The sequence below is a fragment of the Arabidopsis lyrata genome (assembly GCF_000004255.2).
Source record: "Arabidopsis lyrata subsp. lyrata unplaced genomic scaffold ARALYscaffold_7, whole genome shotgun sequence".
NCBI classification, from domain to species: Eukaryota; Viridiplantae; Streptophyta; class Magnoliopsida; order Brassicales; family Brassicaceae; genus Arabidopsis; species Arabidopsis lyrata.
Genome location: NW_003302549.1, coordinates 5,193,192 through 5,219,781, shown reverse-complemented (window position 1 = coordinate 5,219,781; position 26,590 = coordinate 5,193,192). Strand labels below are relative to the sequence as shown.

The 26,590-nt window shown below is 35.0% G+C and overlaps 6 protein-coding genes and 3 long non-coding RNA genes across 9 annotated transcripts; 2 read left to right on the top strand and 7 right to left on the bottom strand.

Moving 5' to 3' along the window:
* Nucleotides 1-1,577: 1,577 nt before the first annotated feature.
* Nucleotides 1,578-3,883, bottom strand: LOC9305490 (receptor-like kinase TMK2). The gene is made up of 2 exons (XM_021019975.1): nt 2,145-3,883; nt 1,578-2,056 (listed from the first exon to the last, which is right to left on the bottom strand). The coding sequence occupies exons 1-2, from the start codon at nt 3,358-3,360 to the stop codon at nt 1,626-1,628; spliced, it is 1,647 nt and encodes a 548-aa protein (XP_020875634.1). The 5' UTR covers nt 3,361-3,883; the 3' UTR covers nt 1,578-1,625.
* Nucleotides 3,884-6,193: 2,310 nt separating this feature from the next.
* Nucleotides 6,194-6,733, top strand: LOC9303472. The gene is made up of 2 exons (XR_002330846.1): nt 6,194-6,387; nt 6,494-6,733. It is a non-coding gene; the product is annotated as an uncharacterized LOC9303472 (long non-coding RNA).
* Nucleotides 6,734-13,739: 7,006 nt separating this feature from the next.
* LOC9305489 lies at nt 13,740-14,813 on the bottom strand. Its single transcript, XR_002330845.1, has 2 exons — nt 14,391-14,813; nt 13,740-14,209 (listed from the first exon to the last, which is right to left on the bottom strand). It is a non-coding gene; the product is annotated as an uncharacterized LOC9305489 (long non-coding RNA).
* A 322-nt stretch (nt 14,814-15,135) lies between these two features.
* Nucleotides 15,136-15,624, top strand: LOC9303471. Its single transcript, XR_002330847.1, has 2 exons — nt 15,136-15,294; nt 15,378-15,624. It is a non-coding gene; the product is annotated as an uncharacterized LOC9303471 (long non-coding RNA).
* Nucleotides 15,625-16,155: 531 nt separating this feature from the next.
* On the bottom strand, nt 16,156-17,158 carry LOC110226174 (PRA1 family protein C). The gene has a single exon (XM_021016878.1). The coding sequence runs from the start codon at nt 17,002-17,004 to the stop codon at nt 16,432-16,434; it is 573 nt and encodes a 190-aa protein (XP_020872537.1). The 5' UTR covers nt 17,005-17,158; the 3' UTR covers nt 16,156-16,431.
* A 90-nt stretch (nt 17,159-17,248) lies between these two features.
* On the bottom strand, nt 17,249-18,565 carry LOC9303470 (uncharacterized protein At4g29660). Its single transcript, XM_021016879.1, has 3 exons — nt 18,477-18,565; nt 17,985-18,253; nt 17,249-17,665 (listed from the first exon to the last, which is right to left on the bottom strand). Exons 2-3 carry the CDS (start codon nt 18,174-18,176, stop codon nt 17,546-17,548), a joined length of 312 nt encoding a protein of 103 aa, XP_020872538.1. The 5' UTR covers nt 18,177-18,253; nt 18,477-18,565; the 3' UTR covers nt 17,249-17,545.
* On the bottom strand, nt 18,521-20,245 carry LOC9303469 (thioredoxin-like 2-2, chloroplastic). Its single transcript, XM_002867351.2, has 4 exons — nt 19,768-20,245; nt 19,354-19,533; nt 19,076-19,240; nt 18,521-18,848 (listed from the first exon to the last, which is right to left on the bottom strand). The coding sequence occupies exons 1-4, from the start codon at nt 20,017-20,019 to the stop codon at nt 18,738-18,740; spliced, it is 708 nt and encodes a 235-aa protein (XP_002867397.1). The 5' UTR covers nt 20,020-20,245; the 3' UTR covers nt 18,521-18,737.
* Nucleotides 20,246-20,662: 417 nt separating this feature from the next.
* LOC9303468 (ectonucleotide pyrophosphatase/phosphodiesterase family member 3) lies at nt 20,663-22,719 on the bottom strand. The gene has a single exon (XM_002867350.2). It carries the CDS (start codon nt 22,446-22,448, stop codon nt 20,958-20,960), a length of 1,491 nt encoding a protein of 496 aa, XP_002867396.1. The 5' UTR covers nt 22,449-22,719; the 3' UTR covers nt 20,663-20,957.
* A 1,546-nt stretch (nt 22,720-24,265) lies between these two features.
* Nucleotides 24,266-26,074, bottom strand: LOC9303467 (ectonucleotide pyrophosphatase/phosphodiesterase family member 3). Its single transcript, XM_021016682.1, has one exon. The coding sequence runs from the start codon at nt 25,804-25,806 to the stop codon at nt 24,433-24,435; it is 1,374 nt and encodes a 457-aa protein (XP_020872341.1). The 5' UTR covers nt 25,807-26,074; the 3' UTR covers nt 24,266-24,432.
* Between the last annotated feature and the right edge of the window lie 516 nt (nt 26,075-26,590).

Genomic DNA, 26,590 nt, shown 5'->3' with positions numbered 1-26,590 from the left:
CGGTTGAGGTTTTGTTGAGAACTGAGACATAAAAGTGATTTTGCTGTTATGTTCACGTCAAGTTAAGATCAACATGGCGAAACAAATGTTGTTTTTGATTATTAAGACTTGTTCAGTTGGGTGTGTGTGTTCTTACCACTCTTCACTACATTAGTTACTACTAAAGTACTAAAATAATTCCAACCACGTTGCTCCCGGATGGTTCATCAGTAATCAAGAATCTCGATGTGAACTAGTCCATGAGGCATGAAAAAGCACCTAAGCGTTGTACCATCATGCCATCCACATCACTAGGAACAGAGAACGAAACCATAACAATGAATTAACCTTTAGAGAAGAGTAAACAAATGTCTAACAGTGAGAGAATTACCCAGTGAGTCAGTGACTATGGACCCCTTCTTCAGTGACTTAAGAATGACTTTTTCAGCTAACCTGTACATTAATTTGTTTCAGTTAACAAAGAAAGCTAAATAACCATGTGGAGATGTATTTCAAGTTATATCCCTAACAAGACGAAAAATCAAAAATGGACCAAAGCAAACTGAGTTTACAAGCTTACATAGTCAAATCCCAATTACTGAATCTGCATACATACTGAAACAGAGTTATATAGCATCTCAGTAAGACTTACTTGTGCATATCCACCCACTTTACTCCTGACTTCATTGCAGAAGTTACAGAATTATGTGCATCCAGAACAGCCTGAAAAGAAGGCAAATCAGAGAAACCTGATCAGATGTAAAGCTTCAAGAGACTCACCAAACTCTGGATTGTGCTAAACAATTGACAAAAAATAAAGCACAGATTTCTACTACATCCACGTTGCAGCAATCTTGTAAGGCACTTACATTGTAGATTAGACTCTGGTCACTTGTAATATATTTGATAAATATTAGGAACCACTTTCTCTGAATAACTAGATGCAACAAATTATGATGTTCATGTAAATATGACTATAAAAACAAGTCAATGCGTGGTGCAAATACAATTCAGTAGCACATTTAAGGATTCTGAGTAACAGAGCCTAAAAGGAAATTAAGAATAGATCTGACGCTAGAAACTGAACTCAGAGCCATAACAATGGTATTTAGCACCCATGTCAAGCAATGCCAAATCTCCATCATGGAAAGTTTGCAACAAGTAACAAAACATTTTCAAACAGGCAATAATGAGAGAATTAAAAAAGCAAGGAATGTGTGCTCTTTTTACCCTATCATTTGGAGCAGCAGCATGCCAATAATGAAGAACAACACTACAAACAATTTAACATACATTTATACTCGAAACACAATTTCCAACCTAATTATGTGTATATCCAAAAAAAAAGACTCCCTGTACTCAAATTCAAAATTACAGGGGACATAGGTAGTACCTGATAGTATAAGCCTCATGAGGGCTTACAGGGCACGACAGAATCGCTGCAGGCCACAGATGAAGTAAAACGCTTCTGGAAATTTATATAACACCATTGCTTATAATCACTATCCAGTAACTTCTTAAAAGCAAATCTAATGCTTCATCAAGTAAAATGTAATGTCAGAACACATAATGAATCTAGAAGTACCTGAATTGGGTTTGTCAAGGAATTTGTTCTCATGAAACAGAGACTCTAAATTGAAGCTTCATCAAACCACAACAATACTGCTGGTTCCCTCCATCTCTTGCTCCTTCCATCTCTTTAGATATTCTAATATGTCGTCCCTGTCGTTGTCTTCTTCTATTTCACTGGGCTTCCACTGCCCAGTGCCAGTGAGTGAGGTAAGTGTCGAAACAACATACCTCATCTCTGGTCTCTGTGTGAGTTCCTTGGCGCAGCAATGAATGGCAAGTTTCGCTACGTCGTCGATGATGATGCGGTTCTCTTCGTCAACCTCAATGGTTTCGTCAATGGCTTCTCCGAAAGAGTCTCTGTTGATGAAGACTTTCCTGAACCAACTGGGAATGTGTTGTTCAGCATCTGATCGCTTCTCGTCTAAAGCTTCCTTGCCTGTGACTAGCTCCATGAGAATAACCCCAAAACTGTAGACATCAGCTTTTGTAGTTATCCTTCCAGTCACTGCATTTACAAAGATTTGAGCTGTTAGAAATCAATAATATTGGTAATCAGATGTAATAAACATTGACAGATAAACCGAGAAGCATACCTGCATATTCCGGTGCCATGTAACCATATGTTCCGAGCACAGACTTTGTCCTGATTGATTCGCTGCCCTCTGCTGTAGACCGGGCCAAACCAAAATCTGAAACTCTTGCTCGCATATCATCTCCCAGAAGAATGTTTGACGGTTTCAGATCTCTGTGTATGTAACTCTGACTTTGACGAGCCAAACTATGCAGATATTCTAGTCCTCTAGCCACATCCAATGCAATAGTAAGCCGAGTAGTCCACTCAAGGGGTTTCAACCCTTCGTCCTTCCAGTGAAAAAGATGCCTACTTAAAGTACCCTGTGGCATGTATCGATAAACCAATAGCCTCTCGTTTCCTTCAATACAGTATCCATGAAGAACTACAAGGTTTCGGTGGTGGACCTTTGTCAAAACAGAAACCTCAGATTCAAACTGTTCCTTGCCCTTTCCTCCTATCAATTTCTCCATCCTTTTCACTGCAATCTCAAAGTTTCCATTCTGCAGTTTCCCTCTGTAAACTGACCCAAACCCACCTTTCCCAATTATGTTCTTCTCATCAAAATCTTCTGTAGCGTCCCTGAGAAGCTGGAGCGGAATCACAGAACTCTCAGATTCCACGATCACTGTTTCATTGGGTTCTGGAAGCCTGTTTAATTGCTTCCTTTTCTTCAACAGATAGACTGCAAAAGCTCCTCCTACAGCAACAACCAAACCGACCACAATGCCTATGAGAAGTGCCAAAACAACTAATTTGTTCTTGTTCCTTGTTGGCGAAGGAACAAGAACGCGGTTTGTCTCGATGTCTGAGTTTCCTTCAATGTTTGGAACTATGTTCCTAAATTGCGGCAGTGTCCCATGAAGACGGTTATAGGAAAGATCCAGAGTTCTCAGGTTCAACTTAGTGAGTTCGGGAGGAATGGTACCTGTAAGACCGTTATGCGAAAGATCTATCACCTGAAGAGAGGTTAGATCTGCAAACCGTGGAGAGATGGTTCCGCTCATGTTCAGGGAGATAAAGGTGATACTCGTGATGATACCTTCCAGACAGTTTATCCCAAACCATTGGCAAGGGTCATTCCCTTGCCAACTCTTTACGAACTCCTCTGGATAGCCCAACTGTCTAACAATCGAAACGACGATGTCTACTCGGCGATCAGACTCTGTAGGAAACGGAGAATTCACGGAAATGATAAAACAGAGCCAAAAAAGTAGAGATCGGAGACTTGTCGTCATCTTCGCTCTTCAGGATCCTGATTGATAAACGCTAAGGTCCTTGCCGGAGCTTTTCTAAATTGCGGATTGATGTTTGAACCCACGAAGTCTGAAACAGCTGACAGATCTGACTTTGTGGTTGTTTTTTTTCGCTTGTGTAGAAATTTCTAATCCCGTCTACTCTTTCTTTTTCATTCAAGAAAGGTAAAGCCTCTTCTGATACTTTAAATAGTAAGTTTGTAGACCTAACGAAATTGAAAATATCCCTTTCAAAATCTCGGTATACAGTCGCCGGCGAGGCAGTAATCGGCCACCGGAATTTTTGATAAAATTGGTTAAAGAAGTATTTTAGAGAATCGCAGAGGAGAGAACGTTGGAGAGTCGCTCGGGAAGAAGAAAAGGAAAAGGAGGGAAGGAAAATAAAATAAAATATAATATTTAAAATATTGAGTACCAAACAAGGAAATAAACCACCTGACCAATGTCTTTTTTTAATATTCCGGTTCATGAAGATTTTTAATTTTCCAACAATTAGATCTTTAGATTATAGGGGTACCTTACGGTCCTTAACCTACTAAATTACTAGTAGTGTAAATAACTCATAAACCAATCGGTTTACAAAAAAAAAAATGTATTCCATAATATAATGTCCAGTAAATTAAACATTAAGCTAAAGAAAATAAAACTTTACCAGAAAATTAGGTCTCAATTAATAAAATAAACACACAACAGTGATAATTTGTAACAATGCTTCTGAATGTTAATCAAAAATGGAAGAAAATAAAATACTACTCCTTCTTTTTACATCCATTTTTCCAAAAACATTTGAACTCTTATAGAAACATTTGTGTGCAGTCGTGCAGATGGACTACGCAAATCATTCCACTTCCACATGCACTCAACAGCTAGTCAACAGCCCCAGAGTTTCATTTATGAAACCTCACCAAACAACGTTCAACGTAGCTATTTAGCACCCCCATTTGCAACCAAAAAGGAAAATTTGAATATCAGCAAGCAGAGGGATTCGAACTTATGATAATCAAACTTTCCTGCCGGGTGCGTAGCCATTTAGACTACACAAACCGTTCAACGTTCAAAAAACATTTGATTTATATATAGGAATTGGTTTTGTCAAGTCGTCTATAACGGGTCGGATATAAAGTACCCATTTGAAATAAATCTCCCACGATGATTAGGATAAGCTAGCTAGTCATCTGTTGTTTACCCAACATAGATTGTCATTTATCGAGTTAATATAGATAAATTAGTCACAAAAATTTAATATCCAAACAAAGAGAAACCATTTAATTTTCAACATGTACTATTATATAGTTTTCTCATTGTCATCGACTCATCGTCGGAGAATTTTATTTTTTTCAATCAATTGAGCTTCACCGGCCAAAACGGTCCACGGCGATCTCGCCTTAGTCATAATTTCATCATCATTTACCTTTTTCACTTTGATCACATTGAGCCACAAGCCCACAAGTCCTTTTTTTTTAATGCACATACTATACGGTATACGTAAGATAACAAATTCGCTAAACTTGAGAACATCCACATCATAATGTATATATATAACAGTGATTCGTAATCAGTTAACACAATAATTACTTTGAGTTTTTTCTTGAGGGTCCAAATCTTAAACACATCTATTACAAAGAAAATTTGTATAAAGATTACCAATCGAATAACAGATAACTCGTAAAATATAAGCAAATTAATTTCTACTTCGAAGTAGGGCCGGCCCGGCAATTTTTGATGCCCTACGCTGATTTTTAAAAATTCTATTTCATCCTTTTATTGTTTACAAAATTACAAAACATAATAACAGAAAAAATCATATTCATAAAACTCTTTGATTATGAAAACTTTTTGATTAAAGTTTTAAATTTAGGGTTTCAACTTTCAAATTTGTTTTTCTAAACCAAAATTTTACTTTAAAACTCATTAACAACAAGCTTAATTAATTAATATTAACATTAACTTTAAAAAAATCTATTAATTATTTATTATTTTCACTTAAAAGGCTTAAAATATGTCCTAAAATATTTGATGCCCTAAATATTTGCTTCACCTGCTTGGCCCGAGGGCCGGATCTGCTTCGAAGTAACACATGACCTTGACTATGGCAATGCTTTTTATTTTTCTTTTTCTTTTTTAAGTCAATAGTCATATGAGATTTTTTTGTCTCCTTTTTGGTCATTTGTTAATTGTTATTTGCTTGACATAATCTTTGGTTTGTCATAATAGTTATATATATATAATAACAGAAAAACGGTTAAAATGTTTGCTTTATAATAAATTTAGATATTTGTGCAGAGAATATGGCTAAAATTAATGCAAGATTTTCATGATATTAATAGAATATTCATTACCAAATAAAAAAAAAAAAGATCTTCAAGACATTTTTGCAATCTGGTTTTTAGGTATGTATATATTTTTTTAGAAATTAAAATGGGTAGGGATGTACTGATTTAATCATGTAATCCCTTATTTAACACACGATTTTTATTAATGTTATTCCCAATATCAATTAACACACAACTTTTACGATTGATCTGCTTTTGGTAATGTCTTTTTGCTTGAAGTATAATCTTTGGTTTGTCATAATTGGGATGAAACGACATATTTCTTTTCTTTTTTAAAAAAAAACGAAATATTTCTATTATAAATTATAATTTTAAATTTGGACATTTGTCGCAGAGAATATGACTAAATCTAATGCAAGATTTTCATGAGATATGTTAAATATTTATCAATCTGTTTTCTTAGGAAGGTATATATTTTATTGTGTATATATATATATATATATATATATATTTCTTCACTAAAAAGAAAGAAAAAATGGATGTACCATTCTAATCCCTTATATAAAGGGAGATGCCATTTGCTCTAAACCTAAAAAGAAAAAGAAAACAAAAAACAATCTTCACCTAAAAAGAGTTAGAGAGCTAACAATGTCTGCACAAAAATTTCAATTTCAACTTGCTTTTCTGCTCTTAACTATTTGTCTTCTTTCTTCTCAATTACTTGCTAAACCAATTGGTAATATTTTCTTCCTCTGTTTTTTAGTTGTTAAAAAAACCTATAAGAAATAATGCTAGATAAATTAAGTTAATTCATATTCTTTGTTTTAACTTTTTGTTTTCAGGGAAATGTCACTACAAAGGTCCTTGTGAAACTGATAATGACTGCAAAACATTATGCACAGGCCCAGATGAAGATCCTACATTTCTAATGTGCATTAAAAACCCTCCAATTAATCACAAATGTTGTTGTGTACCACCTATCAACTAAAGAAAATTGGTTTTGTTCTACAATGATACATCCATAGACTTGTATCATCACCTATTATAAGATTTAAAATTAATAAACAAAAAGATTTGGATCATTTTTTGTTGTTGTAAAAGTATGATGTAGGTCATCATATAAAAACGAAAATAAAACAAAAGACTAACATCCTAATGGAAGCTTAATCAAATCTATAAGAAAAATTGATTTATTAGAACAAGTGTTCTGCGATATTGAAATTGATTTTGAGGATTCTATAGTCAGAAAATTATCTCAACAATATTTACAGAAAAGTTATTAATCAGATTAATTCTCTCTTTTTTTTTTTTATCAACAAGACAAATTGGTCCAATGGTTAAGCTTCTGAGTTCGTTTGGAGGAATGTATGAGCCCATAGACCCTAACTAAATAATTATCCAAAAAAAAAACTCTTGATTTTTTGGGTCAAAATCTTTTTTTTTTTTTTTTAAAAAAATTTTCTTATAAAAGGAAATATATATATATATTATAAGCGTTTTTAGTCAACAGTCATGTACTCATATGGTTCTTTGGTTTTCTTTTGGTAATTTTCTTTTTGTTTGACTTCATCTTTGGTTTGTTATAAATAATTTTTCTAAAACTGAAAAAGCTTAACTAATTTTATTTTTAATTTAAAGTTGCATATTTTTTTGCAGAGAATATGGCTATAATTAATACTACAAGATTTTCACGAGATATATAGACATTTTTGCAATATGGTTTTTTAGGTAATGTATATATATATATATCCCTTTTTGAAAAATAAAGTAAATAGGAATGGGTGTAGTGATATAATCATGTAAGTCTTTATATAAAGAGAGATGACCATTTGCTCTAAAACCAAGAAGAAAAAAACACACCAAAAACTACATACCAATTATCTTTACTAGAAAAAAAAAAAAAGAGGGGAGCGTACTTTTTTAATGGAGTTTACGTCAATCACATACGCAACCAACACTACAAGATAAATAAAAAGTGATTGTGACTCTTAGGAATTTCAAGATTCGAGTCATGAACCATGTTTTCAAGCAAAGTGGTTAGGATTATTTTTGTAGTTTAGTATAAACAGAGCAATGAAACGAAAGAGTGTTGTTTGGTTCAATGGTCCTAACACTTAATTAGTAACATTTTTGATGGTTCCAGTATGTAGTATTATAGATGAAAATTAAAAAAATTATTCCAAAAGTTCTAGTTCATGCATATTGAATCGTACTTTTTGAAAGGTGTTTACATACGTCATTCATAGGATCCCACTCACGATGACTCAAGAACAATCTTTTCAAACAATGTAGTTAGGATTCATTTTGTAGTTTAGTATAAAAGAGATATAGTGAAGAGAGTAGTAAAATAAGTAGTCTTAGCAGTAATATTTTGATGGTTTGAAATTTCGATTAGTAATATACATTTAAAAAAAAAAAAATCGTATAATGCTAGTTCAAATGTAGACGGTAGATTGTAGCACGGTTACTTAATTATGTCTTCGTAGTGTTACAGATTATATTCAACTCTCGATATATAGATTACGTGTTTTAAAACAAAAGTAAGTTCATGAAATACAAATATCATGCCAATTTTTCTTTAAAATTGCAAACTTAGTTATTCTACTATTTATGTGATGTGTGCATCCATGTTGAATACTTTTGAAATTGTGTTTTTACCTCGTATGTAAGATTACAACATATAAACGAGACTGAGTGAATACATTAATAAGATTCATGGTGAGAGTCAGGAACCATTTTTCTTTTTCTAGTTGAAACTCATCAACCAGTTTTCAAAGCAAATACAAAGTAGAGTGGTCAAAATCAATTCAATTATTTTACTTAGATACATTTCATGGTCCACATCACTAGGAACAGAGAACGAAACCATAACAACGAATTAACCATGTGGAGATGTATTTCAAGTTATATCCCTAACAAGACAAAAAAAATCAAAATGGACCAAAGCAAACTGAGTTTACAAGCTTACATAGTCAAATCCCAATTACTGAATCTGCATACATACTGAAACAGAGTTATATAGCATCTCAGTAAGACTTCATTGCAGAAGTTACAGAATTTTGTGCATCCAGAACAGCCTGAACAATCAGAGACACTTGATCAGATGTAAAGCTTCAAGAGACTCACCACTCTGGATTGTGCTAAAAAATTGACAAAAATAAAGCACAGATTTCTACTACATCCACGTTGCAGCAAACTTGTAAGGCACTTACATTATAGATTAGACTCTGGTCACTTGTAAAATATTTGATAAATATTAGGAACCACTTTCTCTGAATAACTAGATGCAACAAATTATGATGTTCATGTAATTATGACTATAAAAAAAAAGTCAATGCATGGTACAAATACAATTCAGTAGCATATTTCAGGATTCTGAGTAGCAGAACCTAAAAGGAAATTAAGAATAGATTTGACGCTAGAAACTGAACTCACAGGGAATGATCAACTGATCATGTTATGTCAGAGCCATAACAACGGTATTCAGCACCCAGGTCAAGCAATGCCAAATCTCCATCTTCTGCAACAAGTAACAAAACATTTTCAAACAGGTAATAATGAGAGAATTAAAAAAGCAAGGAATGTGTGCTCCTTTTACCCTATCATTTGGAGCATTAGCATGCCCATAAATAATGAAGAACAACACTACAAAAATTTTAACATCATTTTGTTAGTTTTTCAGTAAAAACACCTGCAAACCTGAAAAAAAGATTATTTCTGTATTTTCAGCAATAACAAGATTTATCCACCAATGACCAGGGCCGGTGCGGTATACCTAAATGCCCTACGCCACTAAAAGAAATCATGTCCTTTGTAAAAAAAAAAATTTCCTCGCATCACAAATAAAATTAAAATAAAACTCATACTACTAAACTAAAAAAAACAGTAATTAATTTCATAAGAAGTTTGTAAGGAAAAAAAAAATCTATTCTCTAAATATAGCTCTATTTAGACTTTTACCAGCAAAATCATTCATCAAACTCACGTAGTCGAGTTTTTCAACCCTAGCTGTCTCAATGGATAGTAATGCCAACCCATTTAATCTTTGTAAACGTTTAGGGTTTTATTTTATTTTAAGCCAAAAACTTCCAAACAAAATTCATTAACAACATATTAATTAACATTTTATTCATTTAAAGGCATAAAGTCCATAAAATATAGTGAAAGAAAAGTCGAACAAATTTTTTTCTCAAAAAAAAGCTTATAATTTTTTTTTAACATATAAGACTCTAAAAAAAATTCTAAAATTTATGCCCCCTTTAATTTGATGCCCTAAGCCATCGCTTCACTTGATTGTGTCATGCGCCGGGCCTGCCAATGACCAAAGTTACATGTTATCCCCTGTTGCACAAATGCATGTGTACAAGCAATGCCTAGAGCCAACGTTCTAAGAGCTTACACTTGTGCTGATGATCATCTTTGATATCATCTGTTACTGGTGAAATAAAGGAATTTGCTAATTTGTCATCAAGAATCAGATGTTCTAAGAAGAGATAAGAGCTGCAAGAAGATATAAGAAAAGAAAAAGCATCTTCACATTAGAAACCTTTTTCTTGCACATCAAGAGCAAGAAAATTCTAAGAATACTTGATAGAAATTCAATCACAGTTGCTAACCAAACTCAACAAATGTAAATCAATGGACTCTCCCTAGGCCTGCGAAAAACCAACACCATTGGCAATAAAATAAACTGGGATTGTAATGCTTCCAATAATCCAAACAATGAAAGCTTTAAAGGAAGAATATAGGATACTTGGATCATGATGACTTATGCCATGGTTCTCTAGTCTAGTCGTCTAGACTCTATAACTATTCAGCAGAACTTAGACCAGTTAAAAATGATTAAGGCGCATGATTCAAACTAGATAAAGATTATGTGTTTCACTGTACAAATCCACTGCCGCTGCATCTGGAGTCACTCGTGCATTAACCACAGCTACAACACACAGCCAAAAAATCACATTTCGAAAGTTGATCATCTTCCTCTATCAGTCTTTTATGAGCTGCTCTATAAATTACTACAGCCTGTGAGCCTTAAACTATCGAAATATTCTGGTCTCTGTGTGAGTTCCTTGGCGCAGTAGTGAATGGCCAGTTTCGCTACGTCGTCGATGATTCTGCGGTTCTCTATATTATTATGGTTTGCTTATGTTTTGTTTATGTTTTGCTTATATTTTGCTTATTGTTTGCTCATTTTTGTCAATATTTTCAAAACCATCATTAGTTATTCGATTGCCATTTTGTATATAAATTTTGCATACAAAGGGAGATGACCATTTGCTCTAAACTTATCAAGAAAAACAAAAAACAATCTTAACCTAAAAAAAGTTACAGAGCTGCTAATGTCCGCACAAAAATTTCAACTTGCCTTTCTGCTCTTAACTATTTGTCTTCTTTCTTCTCAATTAATTGCTAAACCAATTGGTAACATTTCCTTCCTCTGTTGGAAAAACCTATAAGAAATAATGCTACTTAAATTGAGTTAATTCATATTCTTTGTTTTAAGTTTTTAACTATTTTTTTTTCAGGGAAATGTCACTACAAAGGTCCTTGTAAAACTGATAATGACTGCAAAACATTATGCACAGGTCCAGATGAAGATCCTACATTTCTAATGTGCATTAAAAACCCTCCAATTAATCACAAATGTTGTTGTGTACCACCTATCAACTAAAGAAAAATAGTTTTGTTTCAAAATGATACATCCCTAGATTTGTATCATCACTTATCATAAGAATTAAATTAATAAAAACAAATATATGGATCTTTTTTTTTTTGTAAAAGTATGATGTAAGGTCATTATACAAAAAAAAAAAAAAAAGAAAGAAAAAGACTAACATCCTAGTGGAAGTTTAATCAAATCTATAAGAAATTCAGAAAAATCTACTTGACTTACTGAAATACGTGTTCTGCGACATTGAGATTGATTTTGAGGATTCAATATTCAGAAAATTATCAACAATATTTTAAAGAAATTTAACAATCAGTTTTTTTTTTTCAACAAGAATTAATATATATATATATATATATATATATATATTGTCAACAAAACGAATTGATCTAATGGTTAAGCTCATGCATTGGTTAAGCTCGTGCATTCGTTCTCGAGGAATGTATGAACCCATGGCCCTTAACTAAATAGTTATCCAAAAATAATCTTGATTTTTGGGTCAAGATATTGTATTTTACTTATAAAAAGAAAATATATATACTTTAACCAAAAAAAGAAATATATATATATATATATATATATATAATTAAGAACAAAGTTATTTTGACATATGCTTTTTTTAGTCAACAGTCAATATACTCTTATGGTTCTTCGGTTTTCTTTTGGTAATTTTGTTTTTGTTTGACTTCATCTTTGGTTAATTATAAATAATTTTCTTAAAACTAAAAAAGCTTTAACAGTTTATTTTAAATTTAATTTTGGATATTTTCTGCAGAGAATATGGTTATACTTAAGACTACAAGATTTTCATGAGATAATGTACAGACATTTTTGAATATGGTTTTTTAGGTAATGTATATATATATCCTTGTTGAAAAAATAAAGTAAATAGGAATGGATGTAGTGATGTAATCATGTCATCCTTTATAGTTTATATTAAGGGGACGACCATTTGCTCTCAACAAATGTATAATATAAATTATATATCATGTATGTTTCAAATTTTTCTATTTGCAATAATTATTAAGTTTTTTAAAATTGTAATTGTTTATTTTTTTCTTCACTAAAAATCACAAATTAAGAACCTACCAATGGAGACAAATAAAATTTAAAACCAAAAAACCACCTCTTAAGTAAAAAAAAATTCAAAATTATTCCTAAGAGCATCTCCAATGGAGAGAGCCCCCATGGGTTCTCTCCCATTGTTTAACTAGGATCGGACCCGCGGTCCACCGCGGGAGAATATTGGTTTACATATGTTGCGTTTAATATTGTGTGTGTGTTTTTAGTAGAACGAATCGTGTAGTATACTTATAAATATTCATAATAACGAATTGTAGAGAAAATGTAAAATTGTTTATAAATATACCCATCGTAATAATTATGATTTACAAAATAGAATTTTGTGTTTTAAAATTCTAAAATTAGACGTTTCATGGGAATTAGAGCAGTCAAAATAGGTCAAAAACCGCGGGTCTAGCCCACATCATCTCACTATAGGGCAGATTTGGGAAAATATATTAAACCCGCAAATAAGCGGGCCACATGGATTAATTCGCAGTGGATCATAGGTATAATCGGTTTTCATCCGCAGATTGGCGGATCAGCCCGCATATTAGTATTTATTGAAAAAATTATAATTTATTCAACATGTGGTAATTTAAACAAACTTTTAATAGTATTTTGATTTATTTATTTATTTTAGTAGTATTTTAAATTTTGGTTACTTTAAAATTATTTAAACAAAATCCATGGACAATCCCGCAAATCTGCATATATTCGCGGGACGGGTTTGTATTTGGCGGTAATTTTTTACGGGAAAATTTTACAAGGTATTTTAAAGGTTTTTACAAGTGTTTTGGCGGGAAAATTGCGGGATCACTTTTCCCGCCAAAAAATATTTTGTATTTTGTGGACCTAATTTTGTTTCAAATAAGGGTAAAATGGTCATTTAAAATTAAAAGAGGACAAACTTAAAAATGGACTTTCAAAGGGGGCATTTTTGAAAAGGGGTATTGAAAAAGGGGCATTTTTAACAATTTCTCTTTATTATTAGTTACCATAAGTACAATCAGATTTTATTTGATTTTCATAAATATTTGATTTTATTTCGATTTTTCATTATTAATTCGAATTTATATTCCAAAAAAATTTCAAAGATCCGATTTCAGAATTTCGGGTCAATTTTCTGATTTTAACCCGACCGATTTTCATTTGTACTTCTCTTTTAATAGTATAGAGATATAAATTGACAAAATTTGTAAGAAGAGAACTTGTGTAAAAAATTTAAAAAACAAGATGTTGGGAGATTGTAGAAATAAAAAACAAGATGAATTATATGGATTGGTGATGGTGTTTTTTTTTTTTGTCTAAGAATAAGAACAATTTTGAGTTTTGGTGATCGATACATTTGAAGATGCATGGTGAGAGAACAAGTTACATTATTGGTGAAAGATGGTGTTATATATAGCAATAGCAAGTGGCATACACAACCATTTATTTTTGGTTCACAATCATTCCAAAAATACTTGTGGTCTCGGCACATAAATACGGTCTGAAATCCTTCGAATCCTCTTTCGTCAGCTGCTCGTAACTCTTCAATGCTTCATCAATGTTTTTCTGCAAGAAATGTATCTGCGCAATGATCAGTCTCACGTCTCTCGCTTCCTTCACCAAATACTCAGCCTCGGCACAGCTAAAGCATCTTCCAGCCTCTGCAGCACTGCAGCTCCTTCCACAGACCTGTCCATGAGCAATGCATTCTCGAACAAAGCCTCAAACGAAAGTGGGTTTCGTTGGAGAATTTCCTCCAACATCTGGCGTGCGTTTTCCAGACGACCCATTTCGCCAAACAGCCTCGCCATTAAGAACAAGCTTTAATCACTATCTACAGAGGAAACAAGCTTTAATCACAACGTCTTCTCTCCAAGAAACTAGAGATCCAAATCGATTACCTAATCTACAAAACTAACCATGGAAGAAATAATACAACATATTCATAAAAAGTCTAAAGTTCCTTAAAATCGCAGATCTAGAGAAGCCATTATCCAAACAGATTAGAGTGGAACCTGAATCAGAGCGGTGAAGACAGCAAAAACGACATACAAGTCGATGATCTGCAATCAAAAGTTCCAAGGCATTCAATTTCAACAAAATTTGAAACGAAGAGATCGAAACAGATCCTCAGCATCCTTACTTGTCGCTTTCACCATTTTCGATCGAAGAACAACAAACAAACACAAATCCCTCTCTTCTTCTCTCCGATTGGCATCCCAATTCGCTTTCCCGAAAAGAAAAAAAAATGACTGACTGCCAACAACCAAACACTGACTGCCACGTATGCGGCTCTCTCATTTTCCCAAATGTCTCTCCAGAGAAACGATCTCTACAAAATTAATTGTTTTGATTTTTTTTTATTCTCTTAAAACAAGAGAACCCCATTTTAATTCCATGAAAACCTCCCATTGGAGGTGCTCTAACACTCAACTCCGAGAAACACCTCCGTTACTTGCTGTTAGTTTGAGCGCAGGGGATAATAATCAAAAATAGAAATCAATAAATTTGTGCTTTGGAGTAACACGTGACTTTGACCTATTGTCATAAATGGTAAGAGATTACAAAAAAGCTTAAATGTTTTCAATATATATCTAAATTTGGATATTTTTTGCAGTGATTATGGATATAATTAATCCAAGATTTTCACAATTAATACGTTGAGATATTTTTGCAATACTGTATGATCTTTTATATTTAATAATTTAGACAGGAATGGATGCAAGGATGTAATCATGTAGTCTCTTATATAAAGGGAGATGACCATTAGCTCTAAAACTAAAAGAAAAGAAGAAGAAAAAAAACACACAGAAATTATCTTCACCAAAAAAGAGTTACAGAGACAAATAATGGCATCACAAAAATTTCAATTTGTTTTTATTCTCTTAATTAGTAGTCTTCTTTCTTCTCAGACAACTGGTAAGATTAACTTCCTCTATTTCTTTATATGAAAACGAATGCTAAATACAATATGAGTTAATTGAGAATTTTTGTTTCCATAGTTTTTGCACAAAGATGTTAGATGTCACTACAAAGGCCCTTGTAAAACTGATGAAGATTGCAAGAGCATATGCACAGGTCCTGGAGAAGATCCAACGTTTTTAATATGCATTAAAAACCCTCCAATTAATCACAGATGTTGTTGTAAATTTAATGGTCTAAAGACAGATAGTTCTGTTCTAGAATAATACATCCATATATTTGTGTCATCACCTTGATCAAAAAATAAAATAAAATTCACCTCTGTATTATAGCTCCGAAGTAAGATTTCAAGGCCATTCATTGTTATGAATACTGAGATTTATTGTGAGAAACAAAGAAACATATCTTTGTTCATATAAAGTCATAACCTTTCAATTCGGAATTGTCGAAAACGAAAAGAATCGATTGTATAATTTGTGATTAGCGATAATCGACAAGTGGATCACACTTGTCTTGGTTATTGTTTGTATAAGTTTATTGGGGATAATAAAAATTCAGTGCTATAATCATTACGTTTGATACTAAGCCTTCGATTGTTTCCTAATCACAAGATAGGATACAGTTGTGGTTTTTGTCAGCAAAACCAAAATGTTAACGCCTTACCACATTTTATATGGTGGGACATGAATTTACATTCATGAGTAAATGAAAGATGAACCAGATTGATATAAATATGTGGTCCACAGGTAAAAAAGTCTCAGAATTTAGAAGAGTTAAAAGTTCTGAATAGCCCATTTCCATAAGAGTGAGTTTTGCTTAAAAGCGTGAAAGATTGAGACTTTGTTGAGACTTGAGGAGTAAAGACATAAAAAGTAGACGCCTCTTGTTCACATCATTTGTACATTCTAGACTTCTTGTAGTTTCTCAAAGAAGTTCATTGTAACCTATTTAAGGACCTCAAGGTCAACAAGGCAAAGTATCATTTGTGTCACTATGGTCTCTGACTAATATCATTACATCTCAACGTCCAAATCCTGAATTTTTGACCGCAAAAGAGCTAACGTTCTTTTTGCATCATGTTGATTTTGCTCCACCGGTCATGAAACCAAAACAAAAAATCATGTGTTTCAGTTGTTACGAGGAAGAAGAAAGCGACGAAGATTTTGCTGTGTTAATTGTCAGCTTCTCTTCATCATCTTCCAAGACGAACAACATCTCTGTATTCCTACACATGCCATGAACCAGAACAATGGGCAAACCAGCCAAAACCCCGATCATAATACCGCGGGATACATCTGTTAATAGAAATATACCGATCGTGAGGACCAACAAAACCAGCACCAAAGTAGAATCATCGATCACATTGCCAAATATCACCCATGGTTCATTATCACGGGAGTAGACATATAGCCATGCTACTATCAAGATAAAAAAGACAGAAAGGTGGACGGGTTGCCAGAGCATGCTGATGAAGATAGTAACAATGAAGATGATAATGTAGTTGGTTCGAAAAATCATGATGTTGGTTTTGATTCGTTCAGTGGCAACAGTAAATGAGATAGGAAGGCTAAAGGCACTACATTGTACAAGTTCAAGCCATGGCCTTTGAGAGCTAAGGCCTAACAAGATCAATTCTTTGGCTCGTCCTAATAAGCTCAGGCTTGACGAAGCATTTTCTTGGGATGGTATAGCGCCATATGTTGTCATATTCTTTCACAAGCAACAAACAAGAAAAAAGAAAAGAAAAAAACAGAGAACATCACCAGAGGAATCTATATGGAAAAAGAATGTGAAGGTCCCTTTGAAGAGATAAAACAGTTTCTCGATGTTTCTGAGGTAGTTAGGTCACCTCTCTTATTTGGGAATGTTTTATTTCAGGGCACTAGAAGACAGGCACATAAGAATTACAATGTACTAATAATGGAAGGAGAGATATTCAAAGAAACAGATGGATACCCTTAAACTTCTCTTATAAAATCATTAATACTATAATGAGACTGTCATTACAAGTAATTTCTGGAAAAATCAATCCTAACAGAGTCGATAGACCTTATTGTCTACAAGCATAATATACCGACGACCAGCTTAAATCCAGAGATGCCTAGAACATTTAAACAACTCGAAGTAGGCCACATGCACTCTATAGAATCCAAAGTTGTTTGGTATATATACCAGCGAGCCAACATAAAGGATGCACATCGCAGAGATATATCCTTGACCATAGTCTCTGATAGTCTAATCGTTACCTTCACTGGCTGCTAGCATCTGAAGCAATAGCCTCACCGCGATAAACTCTCCATGGTCCTCGATAGAATACTGGCTTCATCAAAGGCACTGTTTTCCCTGGGTGCTCTTCCCAAAACTTCTCCTGTTTACAGAGTGGAGTAACACAAAGTTCACACTAAAGCAAGAAGCATAACTTATTTGCTCATTGACAAGAATTTAATATATCTACAGAACAACGGATTCATAATTTCATATAGCTTTGATAGACCTAATCAACAGTACAATGAAGAATAATTCAAGTATAGTTCTTTTCTTGAACACGAAATCCTTTATCAATAATCCACAATACCCAAATCATCAACAATGAAGCATTTCCAATTTTATCACATTTTGAACCCTAACATTGCCAATCACGAGAATTAGATAAGAACCCATAAATCTAATAACAATATGAAGCTTACCTTGTAGAGCTGCTCTGTAACTGCAGCGCCAATGACGCCGGTGTAAAAGGCGGCGACATAGATAGTAATCAAAGTTGTGAAGGTTTTTGGTCGACGGTAAGGTTCGATCATTTCCCAAACGGCAAATCTCTCGAACTTATTGTACTTGTAATCAGCGTATTTCCTCCATAGTTGGCTCCACACTCCTTGCATCTCTCAGCTTTCTCCCTTCTCTCAAACCTTCGCCGAATTTCGGATTTTTCGCGGCGGCGCGTGGAACCTGAGAAAATCTGAAATCAAAGGCAAGACTTTAAACGTTAAAATGTTTACCAAACAGTCTCATATTTCTTTAAGTTTTAGTTTTCAGTCCTTGAACTTCTCTTTAGTTTCACTTGAGCCACATTATACAAGTTGGTAGCATATGATTCATGTACTGTTATCACCATTTTTTCTACAAACTTTTGTATTTATTGTTCACTATCCTTCGTTAAGTTGAGAAACTTAGAAATTTACCCCAAAACTTTGCAAATTAGACTTCTGCAACCTCACACCATGCATACATCAATAAGCTTGCTTTGCGTATTGAAAATACATCAATAGACCAGCAGTAGTGAAAATACATTTGCACTTGCGTATTAGCAGAAGAATCGTAACTGGATTCAGGAAGTATTCTTTTACACCAAAAAATATGACGATATACAGAATTTTAAGCTGAGTATTTGCTTGAGCAACCAAAGATTGTTGCCTTAGTAATATATCTAAAAGTCTGGCACTTCAACTTGATCCAGCTGGTTTGGCTAATGTTAATCCTTCAGGTACCTTGGCTGGACCGAGGCTGCAACGATCGGTATTGTGCAGTTGGATGGCATCTTTTATCTTCTGAAACTGAAAGAAACACAAATATTCAAAGAAGAGGATGTCAAATAGTAATCAGAGACAGACCAAATGCATTCAACAGGTTTTGATCTATCAATAGGTTGATGCCAGGAATCCCAATTGTATCAATATCATGCAAAGGGTTTCTAATATTTGATAGATCCTACACCAAAAAGAACACCGAAGCAGTTCTCTAAGCTTGAAGGGAAAAGGTGAAACCGAATAGCCTTCTTTACCTTAGCAAGAGAACATGAGAAGGACTCAAGCTGGCCATCAGCTCCACGGTAAAAGTGGAAATAAGGAAGTACTCTCACGTTCAAACTCTTGCACATCGGTTTATTCTCATCAAAGTTTACTTTGAGGAACACTATATCCGGATGTTCCACCGCTGTCTTGCAAAGCTGAAAAGATTTTCAAAACATACACTAAAAACATCTAAAATTTCTCTCAGAATCACGAAAGAGAAATGAAACTCTTATAGTTTCATGAAACAGATACGTCACATGACACTAACCTTTGGGAACAATGCTCTGCAAGAAGCACACCAAGTTCCATAGAACTCTACAATGACTAATCTATCACCCGCTCCGCTTAAAGCGCTCAAGAACTCTTCAGTAGAATGAATGTCGACCATGTTTGGGGCATTCCTCTCCCACCATTTCGGTGGCTCTGTCTCGGCTACATTTTCATCTACCTAAACCACAAACACGCATCAGACACTCAAACTATTGCCAAAAGCATCACCATCCAATACTGAATCAATCCATAGCATCACCGCACCGTATCTAACGAAAAACTGAAACTTTAGACTAATTTCTAAACATCTGAAGTGGGAAGAGAAGAGATCAGAAATGGGCTCAAGAGTCTCAATTTCCAAAAGGGTATTCAATTTTCGAACAGAATTAGCTAAAAGCCTAGACATTTGTACCTTGACACGAAACACCTGGCTCTTGGGTCGTTTAAGAAGGCTATGGCTTCCGAAACCAGAAGATGGGTGATAATGAGAAGACGAGCACGAAGGAGAAGATGAGAGAAGACGCAATCTCTTGTCGGAATTCAGATTCGAATTTGGAGGTAGACAAGGTTGCAGAGGATTAAGAGCGGTGGCAAAGGAGCTGAAGGACGAGGAGACGCGAATGGCTTGAACCGACGTCGTCGTTAATCGTACAACTCCAGCCATCTAAATGAACCCAGAGAGAGTGAGATTGGTCTTGGTTTTGAATCTTCTCCGAGTGATCCTCTAGGAGAAGAAGATCAGAAACTGTCTGGTTCAGATTCCAGTGATATTTCTCTCATCATGTCTCCAAAGTATACATAGACGCGATTTCAAGCGTTTACACCGCCGTCATCCACTTGGCGTTTTGTCGATAATATCGTTAGCGTTGAAAAAGTGTAAACGCGTTTTTGTTTCTCCGTTAGAATCGTGTTTTAACACGGAACGCAGATAAGAAACTTATTTACTTAAAATGCCATTTATGTTTATTTGTTATTTGGGCCCAACTTGAATTGATATACAAACACAGAAAAATCTAAAGAAAATATATCAAATTGTTTTGGGTTTCGTTATGAAGGCGATTTGGGTTTAATTAGATTCGTATTTTTGATCAATCAAGTCTAGTACATATATACTTAGGTTTGATAAGTTTTCAACTTTGGATCAAAAATGTATATGACGATTTTAAAAGAGGAAGGTTTTTGGTCTAAGGAATAAGTGAATATGTTCTGTTCTAACAAACTAGGCCAAGTGATGAAAGAAAAAACATAACATTAAATCATTGCAAGAAAATAGGACACATCAGTGATAAGTGTTGATAATTCCCACATACATTAAATTGTTTCCAATTATTGGCAAAGAATCGAGTATCCAATTCAAAGCATTGTTTCTTTGGAGGAAAGTACAAAGCTTCCAATCTTGGCATCAAATGTCAAGACATGTTTTAACGATTACATACTCCAAAATACTAGAATACGTTTAAGTTGATGAAATCATACAGAAACAGCATTCAGATCACAACGCATAAATAGTCTAACAGATCAAACTCGTTTCTGTTTTGACAACAAAGTCTTAAGAGTCTAGACTGCCTTTTATTGACAGAAGAATGAACTTACCCTACTCTGCTACATGCGTGGCAATAGAACGTTTGCAGGAAACTCGTCGGATCCATTGTTTGGTGCAGCCTTAAGTCCTAGAATCGAACTGATAACATTGTATATCTGAACATTCTCAAATGAAGGCACTTTCCTTCCTTTTGAGAACATAGGACCATGCCCAATGAATATAGTTCTCATCGAAAAGAAGGCATTGTCATACCCGTGAGCTCCACCGCATTCTTTGGCTTTACTGTTCTTCTGCTCCACCTTGAAGCCCTCATCCACTAGTCCTATAATAGGCGGGATGCGGTCACTGTCTACATAATGCAGTCTACTAGGTAAATCCTCTTTCAGATAAACCTTCAAGTACTTCCCATTCTCTACTTTACCCGAGCTCAACCCTTCATTTATCTTAGCCACGATATCTGCTGCATCATACCCTGAAGGGGGTTTAATCGCTAGCAACGGAGTGTAGTACTGAACCCAACTACTTGGGATTTTGATCCAAGGAGCTAAATCATCCAACACAACCACTTTTTTATCGCAAGTTCCAACCATTCCATGATCACCAACCATAATCATAGTCACATCCTCAAAAATCCCTCGTTTTTCTAACCCATCAATTAATCTTCCTATTAGCCGATCAATATTAACTACAGCTTCCGTGATCTGAGGATCATCAGGGCCAACTTGGTGACCTTGATGATCAGGATCTTCAAAGTAAAGCGTCATGAAACTCGGGATTTCGCTACTAGGCAAATCGAAATAGCTCAAAATAGTATCAACCCTATCATCAAAAGGAACTGACCCATTGTAGCTTTGACATAAACCTTGAGGACAATTCCAAGAGCCTTTGTGTACCTCAGAGCCAGGCCAGAAGTAAGTAGCAGCCTTAAGCCCTTGATTCACTACTGTCTCCCACAATGGCTCACCTAACCACCACTCTGGTTCATGACTAGCCATTGTGAAAACGTTCCCTGTTTCTGGATCAAAGAACCTGTTATTGATGATTCCATGATAAGCTGGGTATAGACCTGTGACGATAGAGTAATGGTTCGGGAAAGTTAGTGTCGGAAAAACAGGGATTAAACCCGTCTCAGCTTCGGTTCCGTTGGCGATTAACCGGTGAATGCTCGGCAATTTGGTCTTGAATTGATACCCGAAGCGAAACCCATCTGAGGAAATCAAAAGAACCACAGGCTTGTCGAGTTTCTTGAGTGGACGAGCTACGGATCTGTCGAAAGCTGGTGACTTTGAGACTTGGTTTAAGGAAAGGACAGGTTTTTGGGAAGAGAAGAAGAGGAACGCGAAAGCTGAAGCGGCGGATAGAGCGATGCAGGTGACGAGAAGGAGAGATGTGAAGATGAAGCAGCTTGAGATGCTTCTAGTGGAAGAATCAGAATCTGAGGAATCTGTGTGATTGTCGAGAAGTGCGATTGATTGGCTTGGTGAGTCTTGGTCTTCTTCTGGTGGAACCGATTTGGGTTTTTTAGCTGATAATGTGTCGCCGGAGATCATTGCTTCTCTTCTCCTTGACCAAATGGGTTGATGATGCTTCTCTCAAATCTCAAAAAATTATAAACTTTATGTTCAGAGTTTTTTTATTTAATTTAAAAAGACACGATTTCGTGAGTTTGCTTAGCTTTTAGTACTTGGAGTAGTTCGTTGGTAGTGACTTCCACATTCCGTTTTCCATGGATCGAGATTTTTCTAATGGACGCTCGTGAATCAGCCACGTTTCCCGGTAAAAAAAAGTCCATCATTCTTACATTTTCTTCTTTTGGTTTGAGCTGCTTCATAGCTTAGAATTTAGATGGCTATAGACTTCTTACTTGATTAGTTACTTTTCTTTCACCATTAATAGGGTTGCAAATAAAATTATTACAGACCCAGCTCGGTCAGAGTTTTATGGGCCTAGCCCAGCACACATAATAAATCCCACTTAGTTTTTTTTTTTTTTTTTTTTTTGACAGCTATAAATCCCACTTAGTTATCCAGACAGTTTTTGACTAGTCATAGTGAAAGAAACATTAAAGAAAAAAGTCCGAACGCCACAAGTGGATAAGAGCTTGGACCAGTGCGAAAGATGAAGAAATTGATCATTTCCCTAAACTAAATTGAAAACCGGTTGGTTCATAGATGGAACCCGGTCTATTGTAACACGCCTTAGGTTCGTGGTCTTATGGTCCTACTCTTTGTTGTTGACTTGTTGTATCAAAGAGACCCGGTTTAGTATCCTCACACACTCTCTCTTATTCATTTCAATTCTTTAGTGATGGTGATGGATGGGTCTGGCAGATTCATCTTGGTTCAGGTAAATGCACGTTATGAGAATATATTGTGGTTGGTTATTCTTTGATTGGAAAAAACAAACAAATCTAAACTAAAGTTCCAGCACTAACTTTGTTTGTTGTATAGTTGCACGTTCTTGGATCATTGTTTAATTTAGGGGTAAATTCGAGGTTAATCTGGTGATATATCCACATGATACTTGTCACTTGACATATGAAACTGAACCAGAAAAATTAATCTTAAAATTTCACTTACTATGTTAAATCTACTAATTAAGCTCTTGCATGCCTAGTGTTAACAAAAGATAAGAAATGTCTTAAGTCTTAACCTTTTATCGAACAAAAATAAAAGTGTAACAAAGTACTGATAATTTACTTTGGAAACTAGCAGATCGAACAATAAAATAGAATTATTTGAAATTGTTATATCAGTTTGTAATTTTATAAAATCTTCGGCTACAAATCTACAATCGTGAATCTCGAATCGACGTAGGCGACCGCGATGATAGGTGATTAGCATTAACTTAACATCGATAACTACGTATAGAAAATGGATCATGAGATTGGATTTTATGAGATATAGTCAGTCACATGGTAAAGATCTTCCAAAATAATAAACTAGTGATATAGAATTCATAGACCGCAGTCTTCACGTTAGTGTTAATTACTATCTTATTCACTCGATAATATTTTAAGCCAAAATGCTGGTTTATCTAGCTAACTTTCATTTTGAAAGTTCCAACGTATCAATAAATATTGTCACGAGTTCCACCAAGTGGTCAGAAAATGACCAAATATTGAAATAAAATTACGTTTCCGTTGATATACTATAGGATAGAGATCCAATAAATATAAGAAAGAAGATAATTTATGGAGTACATCTCAAATAGCAACGCATTTAGAGACAATAAGTGCAGCCAACTTTTTTTCTTTCTTTTAATTCGTAGAGCGCTACATGCATTAGTTGGTGTAAACGCAAAAATTGTATTCATAATTCAATATGTTGATTCAAATAATTTAGGTCTATTTAACTCTACTTAAGTATCTTGTAAAACTTTAGTCTTATACTAGCAAAATTATTCCATAACACATTATGTGTTGATACATTGATTTAGAGCTGAAACATTAAAATGCATCCGAAACTAAAAGCCATAGTAATTTCTACTGAAACAAACTTCAAAGATATTACAGTCTTAGGTTTTTATTTAGCTTCATTCTACTTGCGATGTTTCTCCAAAGGGCAAGAGAAGGCTACGAGTAAACAAAGAAGACCCGTTGTTCGGAGATGGTCGGAGTCCGAGAATCTCTGCAACAGCATTATAGACCTGAACATTTTCAAACGACGGCACTTTCCTTCCACTCCTAAACCTTGGACCATATCCAATAAAGATGGATCTCATGGAAAAGAACATGTTGTCGTATCCATGAGTTCCGGAACATTCTTGAACGTATGTTCTGTTCTGTTTAACCATTAGACCTTCTCCCACCATTCCGATGATCGGTGGAATCCGAGAGCTATCGGAATAATGTAGCCTTTGCGGTAAATTCTCCTTCAAGTATACCTGTAAAAACTCTCCGTTGGCTACTTTCCCTGAGCTCAAAGCTTCGTTCATCTTCGCCACAAGTTCCGCATTCTTCTCGCCTGGATTCTTGACATCTTTGCCCCACCGTGGATTCATCGCTAGCACGGGGCTATAATCTTGGATCCAATCCGCGGGTATCTTGATCCAATCCGCTAAATCATCAATGTAAATCACTTTCTTGTCACAGTTAGTAACCATTCCGTGATCACCAAGCAATATCACATGAACATCACTAAAAACCTTTCTCTTCTTCAACCCTCGTATGATCCTACCGATCATATTATCGACCTTTGAGACCGCTTCTGTGACGCGAGGATCATCAGGGCCGTACTCATGGCCTTGTATGTCCGGTTCATCGAAATACAGAGCCATGAAATCGGGGATTTCGCTCTCTGGAAGATCGAAATAGTTCAAGATCGTATCGACTCTTTCTTCTAGAGGAACCGAAACATTGTAAGGAGCTTTGCAAAATCCTTTTGGGCAGTTCCAAGAGCCTTTGTGGACGTCAGCGCCTGGCCAAAAGTAAGTCGCAGCCTTGAGCCCCTGGTTCACCGCCGTCACCCACAATGGCTCACCTAACCACCATTTAGGGTTTAGGTTCCTGTTGAATAGTTCCCCGCTTACCGGATCGGTAAATTTGTTCATGATTATACCGTGGGAAGCCGGGTAAAGTCCGGTGGCGATTGAGTAATGGTTTGGGAACGTCATGGTGGGGAAAACCGGAATTAAACCGGTCTTGGCTTCGGTTCCTCTGGATATAAGCAGGTCGATGTTTGGTGTCTCTGTTTTGAATTGGTAACCGAACCGGAAACCGTCGCAGGAAATCAATAGAACCACCGGTTTGTTGAGTTTCTTGGAGGGCTGGGGTCTCCTAGCGTTGGACAATTGAGAGTCCGAACCATCGGCAGTGACGGCTACGACGAGGACGATGAGAACGGTTAGAGATAACTTGTACATGGTGTAACCGGAAAAACAGGACCGGCCAGGTTTACTTTTAGTCATCGAGAGAGAGAGAGTTTTGATGGTGGTTGAGCTCAGCAACGTTCACATTCTTTATAGAGCGGCAAATTTCTTTTTTTCTTTATATATAGTATAAAGAATCTCTCGTGTTTTTATATTTTTGATTAACTAACTATTCTTTTTCTAGTGTTAAGTGGCAGGTGATCGTGGGCCATAATTACTTTTTGTAGTGTTGATTGATCTTGTCGGCAAGTAATAGTTTCTCTAATCTCAAATCAATAAAAGCAGCGTATGGTTTTAAATGCTATTATGATAGTAGTATTAACATATGAATTAAAATTACTCATCTCTGATTTTTCCCATGTTTTTCAGAAGCCTTGATCTTGATTTTTAATACATAGGGATGGCCGAATCGGATCGGACTTGAGATTCGTGACTTCATCAACAGAATGGAAATTGGTGAAAAATAAAGAAAACGGTGAGTAAAATATATTTTAATTGGAGTAGATTTCTAGCCAAAATCTAGACTAGTCACCAAGATCTAAGAAATCGAATATATTTAAAATATTTACAATGATAAAAAAAATTGTATTAGGAACAAAGTACTTAACCACCATTTGTCTGGTCTGGTCTCTAAACCTCTCCTTTCAAATCAAAATTACCTCAAAAGTTTTTATTTTTGTCGAAAACCTCACAAGTTAAAAGAGATTTCTTTGTAAATGAATTAAGTAACTACGGGAAAAAAAAAAACCACTCTTCCTGTTGATGCAACTGAGGTTTCTATCACATGTTTTACGAGCTCAACAGAAGAAGAAATCAAATGTTT